Here is a 12,201-nt window from a genome sequence, read left to right on the forward strand (position 1 = left end):
TTTATTTTATGATGAGAGTAATCGTTACATCCCCACAATAAGGTCTGGGGGTGATGTGGGGAGCAACAATATCATGGCGCTACACAATTAAAGGGAAATTGAAAGCATGGGTTTACCTCCTTTCACTATAATGGTAACATCAGTGAACAAACAGACAGACCAAAAAATGTTGCACATAATGGCCCCAAATAGAACTGAAAATAAGGTATATGACTGACCTACATGTTTCTGAGGAGAACAGGTGGCCCCCACAAAATGTAGGTTAATGTCAGTTGTTTCCATCAGTCAAAAATATCAGTACTACAGGATTTCAATATGGCATACCAGCCACCTCCCAGCTTTCACCCTTAACAACAGGCTAAATCCCTAAAAACAGAATCAGAAATACTCTATTAATCCACAGGTAAATTTGTTTCATTACAGCTGCTTTCAAAAAAGTGAAGGTTGGGCCTGTAACACTAGTTTACCATTAGCATAAAATTATATCAGCAACACAAAAAATTGAGACAAAAGATCCTTGTTCTCTGGAGTGTCGGCAGTAATTGCAAAGTGCTGAAGGAAGCACTATCTTCATGGGGCTTGTGGTTAATGTAGACTGCAGCCTGTGATGTCAGTATACAGAGAATCTCAGAAATTTTATACCTAAAACTAATACAGCATATTTTAAGACACTAATAAAAAACAAAAAATCAAAACATAAAACACGTAATTCATTAGATTTTAAAGCATGTGCACTATTGTTTCAAATAACAAAAAAGCCATTGAAAAGTTTCTTTAATTCAATTCAGTTTTATTTATATAGTGCCGAATCACAACAGTCACCTCAAGATGTTTATATTGTAAGGTAAAGACCCTGCAATGATAAAGAGATTAATTAGTTAATCTCTGGCTCTTTTAACAGCTTGAGCAGCTTTTAATTAATTAATCATTAATTAATGAAAAGTTGTTCAGTTTAATATATGTAAATATAGGAAGGGGGATAAAAATTTAGTGAGTGAATTGGACCATCTTATGCTTTTATTCTATATGAACAATATTAGGCAGGCTGCGCCAAACTCAGAAAACGTGTAGACCAATAAGTGATTTCTCTCTAATTAATCCTGTTTGAACTAGCTTGGCCCAACTGTAATTAGAATATGTAGGCTAGGCATGCAATGGAAATGCCCATTCAAATTTCATTCTTACATGCTCTGCTGCAAAGCTAGTCAAGACAGTCTGCTTAATTGCACTGTCATATCAACCGAGAAAATTGTGGACACAGGGGTTCTGGATCCCATTTTCTGGCAAAACGATGCTGTCCTCCTCAAAATGTAACTGCACATATACAGTACCAGTCAAAAGTTTGGACACACCTTCTCATTAATTTTTTTTTTTCCTACGCTGCAAATTAATACTGAAGTCATCCAGACTATGAAGGAACACATAAGGAATCATGTAGTGAACTTTAAAATGTTAAACAAACCAAAATATGTTTTAGATTCTTCAAAGTTGGCACCTCTTGCTTTGATTACAGCTTTGCTCACTCTTGGCATTCTCTCTATCATCTTCATGAGGTGATCACCTGAAATGGTTTTCCAGCCATCTTGAAGGAGTTCCCAGAGGTGCTGAGCACTTGTTGGCTGCTTTGCCTTCACTCTGCAGTCCAACTCATCCCAAACCATCTCAGTTGGATTTAGATCAGGTGATTGTGAAGGCCAGGTCATCTGACGCAACACTCTATCACCCTCTTTCTTGGTCAAATAGCCCTTACAAAGCCTGGAGGTGTGTTTGGGGTCATTGTCCTGTTGAAAAACAAATGATGGTCCCACTAAGCGCAAACCAAATGGGATGCCATGTCGCTGCAGAATGCTGTGGGAGCCATGCTGGTTAAGTGTGCCTTGGATTTTGAATAAATCACCAACAGCGTCACTAGCAAAGCACCCCCATACCATCACACTTCCTCCTCCATGCTTCACAGTGGGAACCACACATGTAGGAACCATCCGCCCACCTTTTCTGCATCTTACGTAGACATGGTGTTTGAAACCAAAAATCTCAAATTTGGACTCATCAAACCAAAGGACAGATTTCCACCCGTCTAATGTCCAATCCTTGTGTTCCTTGGCCCAAGTCATTCTCCTCCTCTTGTTTTTCTTCCTTAGAAGTGGCTTCTTTGCAGCAATTCGACCATAAAGTCCAGATTCGTGCAGTCTTCTCTGAACAGTTGATGTTGAGATGGGTGTGCTACTTGAACTCTGTTAAGCATTTAGGTGGGCTCTTATCTGAGATGCTGTTAGCTTGTGGTTTCTGAGGCTGGTACCTCTAATGAACTTATCCTGTGCAGCAGACTCTTGGTCTTCCTTTTCTGGGTTGGTCAAGATGAGAGCCAGTGTCATCATAACGTTTGATGGTCTTTGCGACTGCACATGTGGATACTTTCAAAGTTCTTGAAATTTTTTTTCGGATTGGCTGTCCTTCATTTCTTAAAGTAATGATGGACTGTCGTTTTTCTTTACTTAGTTGAGTAGTTCTTGCCATAATCTAGATTAGTACATTACTCAAATAGGGCTATTCACTGTACACCAACTCTACCTCTTCACAACACAATTGATGGTCTCAAACACATTAAGAGAAATTCAAGAAATTAACTCTTTACAAGGCACAGCTGTTACCTGACTAACTCATAAAGCTGACTGAGAAAATGGCAAGATGTGGAAAGCTGTCATCTAAGCAAGAGGTGCCTACTTTGAGGAATCTAAAATATAAAACATATTCAAGTTTGTTTAACACTTTTTTGTTTACTAAATAATTCCATATGTATTTCTTCATAGTTTGGATGACTTTAGTATTAATCTACAATGCAGATAATTTTTAAATAATGAAAAACCACTGAATTAGGAGGTGTGTCCAAACTTTTGACTGGTACTGTATGTTCTGTCTACAATTACATTATATCTTTCTAAATTTACAACCAACTCTCAAGTGCTTTGTATGGCTATTTATTTGTAATAAAATTTTCTAATCTATCATGGGTTCTTCTTTGACTGGATCTCTCATCCCCAGACCATCCTTGAAACACTCATTCCAGTCTACATCATGATGAACAGCAGGTAATTAATACGCAAGTCAGCTAATGCCCAACTCGCAGTATCAGAGAAGACATCTTTGCCTCCATTCTGCAGCATATTCTTCATTTGTGTTATTCAGTTTCTTGCCAAAACAATTCTAAAAGAGCAACACATGAAAAAAAAAATTATGTCAGGACTGCCTGCTTCTCTTACCCCAAATCCTCCCTTTTCACCTGGCTTTAACATGCATCTTGTGTCCTGATTTTGACTACAGTAGATTTGATTAAGCTGGATTACACCTAAATCTGATATTAAAATGCATCAGTGGCAAACACATTAAATTTCTCTTCTGCTTCCCAACAGGCCAGAGATCTTCCATTACTCAATGCTTTAAAGGTGACAGTAAATACCTTGGCATGAAAGGATTGATTTTGAATTGCAATCTCAAATTTATTTCATTATTTATTTAACAATGTTTTGCTCTTAATATACCACAGTATCACGTCACAAATTGCCCTGAATACTAGAGTTTCTCACCTATTGGCACTACCTGTCAACAATATTTTCTGACTAAAAGGATAAATGAACCATCTCCTCTGAAAGGCACCTCTTATGGGACCCAGGCAGAGAAATATAAATAGTTTGACTTTATATTGTCTGATAAACAACAAAGTGAAATCCAAGAATATCAGGACTGGGCAGTCTGCCAGTCTTAGCTCCTTCACAGACGTTTTTACTCAGTTTATGTAGGCGAGAGGATGCTGGCTGGTGCCCCAGTCAGCTCCAGCGTGCAGCATTAATGGGATGTTGCTTTTCAAGGCAGCTACAAATCTGACTCTGTGGATACTGTGAGACAGTCTCACACACAAAAAAGAATAAAGAATAAATTACAGCAGTAACACAAATAAACCCCAACACGGATGCAGTTTTCAAAACTATTTCCTTTTCACAAATGTGGACAATATCGTGCTTATAAACATGCAGACGTCACTGAGGTACAAAAACGCTCTAACGAGGTCAGTCTTTTATGCACATCCCATTGCGCTTAAATTCTGTTTAGCGTTAAAGAGCTTAGGTAAAACAACAATGTTTTTTTGTAAGACCGGAGCAGCTGTGTTACCTAAGCTGAAAGAAATTTGAATGTGTGTTAACCAGACACACATGAACACACACAGGTTCCCTTGCTTCACACTGTTAATCTAGGCCTTTGGTTTGAGGCGCAAAGTGTTACTTTCAAGTGCACCGTGACTAAAGTTAGTGGACAGACAGCGCTGCCTGTGGCAAAATACAGAAATACCCTGCATCTTTTAGTGTGTGTGTGTGCATGTTCATAATTTAAAGTAAAACGCTCTAAGCTTCATTGTCTAGCGCCCAGGTGCAGTCCAAAATCATTAGCATATTTCCACAGGATTTTACAAGAGGTTTTCTAGGGACGTTACCCTTTTTAGAACACACAACATACTGCTACATGACTCCAAATAGACCAAATGCACCTTTGCACATTACATATAAAAATGCATTCAAATCAAGTGAATGTAAATGTGTGTACATACACCCAAATGTTAAAAACCCACAGTTTACAAACATTTGAATAACCTCACTGAATAGTGAAATACAGGGTCCTAAGGCTATGCAACGCCTTTCAAAAGAGCAGATAGTTAATAATACATAAACTGTACTGAGAAGAACAATGCCGTTTTCGTCCTGGTCATGGACACTGGACCAGCTCTTTAACCTCTTAAGTATACTTGAGGGTGTGTGGGAATTTGCCAAGCCACTATACAAGTGTTTTGTAAACTTGAAAGCATTTAACCACATCCCTCAGGCTGTCCTCGGGTGGGTTCTTCTGAAGTATGGAGTATCAGGTCCATTGTTACAATCCCTTATAGTCAGAGCCTGGTCTGCATTGCTGGCAATAAGTCATACTTGTTGATGGGCAGATTTCTACATGCCACCAAAACGTTCATTTTTCAGTAGTCTTCGGATCACGTTTGCTTTTTACAGACAATTTGCTGATCGGTCTGTTGTGATTTACTGGTTGATCTAGTACCTTCCCACCCTCACTTATGGCCACCAACTGTGGGTAGTAACCAAATGAATGAGACTGCAGATACAAGCAGCAAAAATTAGCTTCCTCTGAAGTGATCTGGGCTCTCCCTTTTGAGGGAGGGTGAGAAGCTCAGTCATGCAGGAGGGGCTTAGAGTAGAGCCAGTGCTCCTTTGCATTGAAAGAAGCCCATTGAGGTGGTTTGGGCATTTGGCCAGGACGCCTCTGGGTGCCTCCTAGGCGAGGTGTTTTGGGTGTATCTAACCAGGAAGAGACTTTGGAGCAGAGCCAGGACACACCTGGGAGATTATGTCTTTCAAACAGAACTGGAATGTTTCAGTGTCCCCCCGAAGAGAGGGAGGCAGTGGCCGAGGAGAGAAAGGCCTGGACATCTCTGCTTAGACTGCTCCCCTCACAATCTGGACCCAGAAAGTGGTAGAAAATAGATGGACAGATACTGTACTGACCTGTAATGTATTGCCATTTATGGAAACATGTTTCTTCAGTTAAAATGTTTTTAAAAATGGATTACCAACCAGAATGTGTTCTCTAATAGTTTACAATAATTTAAGCTGTTTATTGTGCAACAGAAATTTTACTCCTATAAGAGGTACATGGCATGAAAAAGACTGATCACCACTGCTAAGTTGTCTGTTATGTGTAGGCATACTGGTGGTTCATCCCATGAATTAGGCCACTTTTTAATGCTTGAATGGTCAATAAGTCAGTATTTTAATTGGCTTTAACAGGAAAAAAAAAAACATTCCCCTGAAAATTGTCAGGTACAAGGACTGGACAGAAAGTGAGAGAAAAAGCAGCCAGTGTCAGAAAGCCTGGAGAACTATTGCTCAAGACCAGTTTAAAAAATTAACACCAAAGTCTGGCTCCTTGGAAACAAAATATAAAGAAATGAAGGTGGCTCAAGACTTTTGTACAGTACTGTACATTGAGATACTATGTAGTGAAATAAAACACTTTATCACTTGTGACATCCTGAAACACCCTAAGGGAACTCTACTTGTCTAGCCAAGTCCCCAGTTATAGAATCACCTCCACAGCCTATGTATTATGAGCTGTCTTCCATTTCTCATAACAGACAAATGTACACACACTGGGAAGGATGCCAAAGGGCGTTTGGACAGAGATGTTTAAAGCTCCTGCCTCACATACTAATGAGAATCCATTACTGTCTCATTCAAATACTCTCTCTCTCTCTCTCACACACACACACACACACACACACACACACACACACACACACACACACACACACACATATTCTCATTCAGTGCATAAGCATCTGGCTACAGACACCCCCTTGTCCCCTATGCTTCAGTGCCTGCCAATTACAAAAGAAGTAATCAATTCCACTATGGCTCCGTCCCAGGAAATCGACTTCAATGACACCGGCTACATGGCCGCTGTCTCTGTACCTGACAGCCACTTACACACAAGCAGGGACCCAGTGGACCAGCCTTCTGCTGCTCTTCACTGCAAGGCCAAGCAAGATAACCCAGATCCTCCCAAGTGGAAGCACTATCTTTAATACAGTACAGTACATTATATAGTCGCGAATGACAATTTATAACATTATACCTAATGATCAGTGTTTTAGACATTGGAATTTGACAACAAAGACATCTATTCAAATAAACAAACAATGTTAAGCTGCATACACACTGGAAGTGATTTCAGATGGCCGGTCGCTTGCGGACATTCTAGGCATTCTAGTTCGGAGCACAAACAGCATACTGCTTTTCTTTCTGCTACCTCGACGTCCTCCTAGCCTAAAACTCACAATGAGTGCAGTACGTAACAGTGAATGTATCAGCAATCCTCAGTTACTGGAAAAACTGTGAAAAATTTTAACATACAATACTGGGTGCATCAAAGAGAAAAATCAGATTTCTAAGTGCTTTAATTCCGCAGCCATTCACTGGTAACGATCGAAACACGTACTTTCAGAAAGAGGGGACTCAACTCTGTTTATGTGCCTCCCCTTCCTGTGGATGAACTGCAAAACCGCATAACAACAGCAATGGCTGCAGTGACTCCAGACATGCTTGCAAAGATGGGATGAGGTTGACTATCATATGGACATGTGGCGTGCATCTGGAGGGGGACATATCGAGGACTTGTGAGCACTGAACATTTTGTATGTAAAACTTTATATTCAGCAAAGTATTTTAAAATTTACTGCATGCTTCTATGTCCATTACTTTAACAAATATAGCCTTTTGAAATCAGATGATAATTTTGATACACCCTGTATAATTATTAGTCGGTGCTGTGCATTTGTATTCGAATGTAACCAACAGTGTCTGTATTTTTCAAACTGAAGAAACATCTTAAACAGTGCGATGGTGTAGCTTCACCTGAAGTGTTTTTAATAGCTCTGAACAAATGTGGCAGTCTCACACAGATTCTGGATACATTCACAAGTAAGATCACTACATTGTTGGCTTTGATTTTTTCATAAGTTTTTTTTTCATTAAGCAAAATACAGAAAATCAACAAAACTGTAGATATAAAGGGAAAAATACATAGTTCTAGCATGCTCCATTATTATTGCCAGCCACTAAAACCTTATTTTGCAAGAGTACCAATCCCAGAACACCTCTTCAATAAAACAGCAAGTGACACACCTTACAAGGTGCTAAAATCTCAAGGCTATTTGGTACAGTCTTCTTAGTCACGACACTATAGTGGAATTTATAGTGATATGAAGGTCAGCCGAATCAATTTCTCAACATGGGAGTTTAAAAGAACCCTGTAAGCTGTTGTCAATGGAGTGATAAATCTCTACTATCATTTGTCTCTTCCCATTTTCTTCAACACATCTGTGCTTTTTTTCTTTTTCCATCTCCTCATCCTTTTTCCTATTTTATTAAAGTAAAAAGCAGGTATAGTTAATGGTGTGGTATTTATTATCTCCCCATCCTTTTTCATCATTTGTGCCCTCCTCTTCATTATAGTGCATCAACAACACTCCTGACATTGTATATAAAGTACAGAAGCCCAGTTTGTGGCTATGTGTGTTCATATTTACCTGCAAGGGTGAAATTGTGTGCGTATGCTTTGTAAAGACTGGAAAAAAGCCTAAGGGACAGACTACTGCAGCTCTTCCCTTTATCTTCAAACAGTGGCTTACTAAAACAACTATCCTTGTGCATACACATGTGTGTGTGTCTGTCTGGGTGTGCATGTGTTTAGTGTTTGCAATGTTACCTTTGGCCTCTTTGTAGTGTTCACAGATCCGTCTGACAGCTGCAAGACCCTCCTGCTCATCTCTCCCACCTCAAAGAGAAGGAAACAAGGAAACACACAAACACACACACACACACACATGAATACAATATCTGACGAGCCCTTGGAGGCTTTTTTTTTTTTTTTAAATAATACAGGTTTTCTTTTCTTGTCAGTCTTGCATTCTTTCATCTTATAAAAACACATTTCCAAGAAATATTCTCTGAATGAAAGAACACTTATTGCAACCATTTAGCCCTTCAGGAATTACAAACGCTAACAAGAATTCTGATTAAAAGCTTTGACTGTTTCAGTGAAGAGTTTAAATGCAACCCTGTTAAAAATGCACAATACTATGAAAGTATGATTAGCTATGAGCTAGCAGCTAACTTCAAACAAGATATCAAGAGCCCACACCAAAGAGGTTTGAGCCAAAGTTAAAGAAAATTCTTCAGTATTGTTTAATAAGTTTTGGTAACTAGGATTTCACTGTTTTTCAGGGGTTCTGTTGTGCACCTTCACTGGATCGAGAGAGCATAGACAGACAGGAAAGTGGGGTGCTTGATTAGTCCAGCATGCTGGCTCAAATTTGGGTATAAAAACATGAATTCAGTTTGTTATTTGGCTAATAAATAACAATATAATTTTGAGTTTTAAACAAGTTTGACAGATTTCTAAAATATTTGTGTTTTTTGCTTTTATGACAGGCAGTCTAATAAATTTGTTAAGCACTGTATATAATCCTGATAGATTTGTTCTACTTGGCGGGGACAATAACATTCATGCAGTGCTCGGTGGCAACTGAAAATGGCATGACATGGCAATGACATCTACAACACCAGTTCTCAGTCACAGTTTCCACTTCATAAATTCATGAACACAAGGCCCTTTAGTTTAACACACAGATCCACAATTTCTATTTTATTTCCATATCGCATACATTGTTCAGATGAATTTACATGCTCCAGCAGTACAAGACAAAATATGCACAGAGAGAGAGAGAGATCGAGACAGAGATGCATGTCATGTGCTGCCTTCTAAGATCATTGTAATAAATATATTATCCCCGTATGGACAATACCATTTTAATAAACTAGTTCTCACAGTGAGCAAGACCATTTTTAAGCAGTGAAAAGCCTAATATTCTCCTATCAGAGCAGTCTATAAAATCATTTTCCTTTCACAGTGCAACAAGAGCAAGTGGGTTTAACAGCCCTTTCATAAAAATAATTTAACACACTCCCTCTGCCAAATGTAGGGATAATTAAGGAACGTAATCTCCGGTCATTCACTTTGATTCAATATACACTGTTAAAAAGGTGACTACGTTACTAACATTAGATGTAGTACACAAGATATGTTTAACACAAGTAAACGCTCTTAAGAAAAATGCAGACTGCGACTCAGGACAGACTTGTTTGAGGACATATGTACATAATTGAACCTCTTCTCTTTGTTAAGACATAAAAAAATTACAAAGCGTAAACAAGATGAGACAGAAATGAAGCTGATATAATTTACTGATTCAACATTGAAAAAAAAAGAAAATTATTCCAACGCACATTTAGTTGCATGCACACAGGGTCTGACAGACTCAAAGACTAAAACTATTTTCTCACTGCAAACAAATTAGTGCTGACAATTAGTCGCTTAATTGATTAGACAATTGACAAAATACTGATCACCAAAACATTGTGAACATACACTGGTTTCCATTTGTCAAATGTCAGGACTTTCTGCATATTGACATACAAGCTGCTTGACTAGACACACACACACACACACACACACACACACACACACACACACACACACACACACACACACACACACACACACACACACAAATAGCCTATTTGCACACACTCATTTCCGCTCTGTTCACACACACACAGATGCACTTATCTTGGATTATCACACAGGCCTTTTCAAGGGCACAGCATCATTTACCCTGATGTACTGCTGTTCAGGCAGGGCTGAAGGATGCAGGTTGTCTGAGTGACGTGCCACATGGGTCACACAAACACTCACATTCAGGACAGGAACACCCTATCTCACACAAATAGATTTTTTTTAAAAACACACTAGTGGCCCTCTAGCAGGCTTCTCTGCCCATTTGCCAACACTCACTAGGAACACTGCATATCATTAAATACACATCTCTGCACAACTGCTTCTGGACAAAGCTCTTCTTTAAAATAGCTACTGATTAAAAGATGTGCCCCAAGGAGATAGTTTCCCTACTAAATATTTTGGGATGGGTGTTGGAAAAAGTAACCTAATTAATTCACAAAAATAATCTTGCTGCAAATCAACTAATAGAAAAAACTGAGCAAGACACAGATTACAAGTCAAACATATACTGATAGCTGTAGTTCAATATAAATATCAAGCCTGTTAAGGGGGAATTATTATGCTTTTTCCATAGACATTATAAAAGATGGACATAGATTCCAGGTCTGAAAAGTCAAGTCAATGGAAAACTCTATGGAAAAACAGCTTTCTGACATGACCCCTGGAAACGCTTTTCTACTGAGTGTATGTCTCACTCACTCATTTTGGGTCAAATTGAATAAAAAACCATATAGTCCATTTTGTAAATCTCAGTCATACTGTGGAGAATTATCTTGGCTAAGCCCATTGGCTAACAACTTGTGAAATGTGTTTCTGATTATTCGGTCAGAGACATTCACAACAATAGCCCGCTGGAGGTCATTTTGTAGGGCTCTGGCAGTACTCACCCTATTCCTCCTTACACAAAGGAGCACATACCAATCCTGCTGATGGGTTAAGGACCTTCTACAGCCCTGCCCAGCTCTCCTAGAGTAACTGCCTGTCTCCTGGAGACCTAATGAGAGACATTAAAAACCTGGCAATGGCATGTATTGATGTGCCATCCTGGAGGAGTTGGGCTAACTTTGCAACCTCTGTAGCATCCAGGTATCGCCTCATGCTAGCAGCCGTGACCCCAACCCTAGCCAAATGCAAAGCTAGTGAAAAAAACAGAAAAAATGAGGAGGGAAAAATGTCAGTGGCCTCCACCTGTAAAACCATTCCTGTTTTGGGGATTGTCTCGTTCGCCCCTCTTGTGAACCTGCTGTTAATTTAAAGCAGCTGAAACTGATTAACAACCCCTCTGCTACTTAACTGTCCAGCTCAATATCCCAAAGGTTTAAATGACTTGATGCTATACTGATTAAAAAATGTTCTTTTAACTTTATTGAGGAGTGTATTATTAAGTTATTCTATTAACTATTTCATTCTAGTTGTCTGTTTTAGCCCCCATCCCAATCTATGAAAAATAATAAAAATCTTTCCAAGAAGCAAAATCTTCATTCCATGGCAAAGATTAATTTGAATTATATTATCTTATCTTAAAAAATCTCTTGACCGGATCATTTTAATCCAAAACCTAGTGAAATGTATTTTAAGCACAAGTGCATGCTCATTATTATCCAACTCTGGTGTTTGACAGTTCAAAGCTTCAAGCCATTAACTGTCCTCATACAAATACTATGCTACCACTCCACCTGAAATATGCATCTACTCCATTACCAGAGAGAGATCCACTTTACCATAAATACTCTCTCTTCGTGAATTATCTCAAAAAGTTGGTATATTTGAAATGGAGATACACTCAGAGTCATCAGCTGCAGAATCAGCTTCAATACACATAGGACTGTCTGGGACTACAACAGACACTTAACTAAGTTCTTGTATGATTGATTTTGTGAGTGTAATCCCACACACATGGTGCTCAGATCTAATTTATGTTCTGCTCGAACTGTCTCCAAGGATACTCTGACATTGACTTTGCGGTATACACTCTGAATGAATAAAGCAGAGTTTTCTTCAAAGTTT

General features: G+C 38.9%; 1 protein-coding gene across 3 annotated transcripts in view; it reads right to left on the reverse strand.

Annotated features, from left to right (window-relative positions):
* The window catches only part of LOC115800592 (dehydrogenase/reductase SDR family member on chromosome X), a 55,588-nt gene that overhangs the window by 16,668 nt on the left and 26,719 nt on the right, over nucleotides 1-12,201 (reverse strand). For all 3 annotated transcript variants that reach the window (XM_030758051.1, XM_030758052.1, XM_030758049.1), the window contains one exon: nucleotides 8,323-8,391. In XM_030758051.1, coding sequence (XP_030613911.1) covers nucleotides 8,323-8,391 — 69 coding nt within the window. The remainder of the gene's footprint in view (nucleotides 1-8,322; nucleotides 8,392-12,201) is intronic.

This window comes from Archocentrus centrarchus, chromosome 21 (genome assembly GCF_007364275.1).
Source record: "Archocentrus centrarchus isolate MPI-CPG fArcCen1 chromosome 21, fArcCen1, whole genome shotgun sequence".
Classification (NCBI taxonomy): Eukaryota; Metazoa; Chordata; class Actinopteri; order Cichliformes; family Cichlidae; genus Archocentrus; species Archocentrus centrarchus.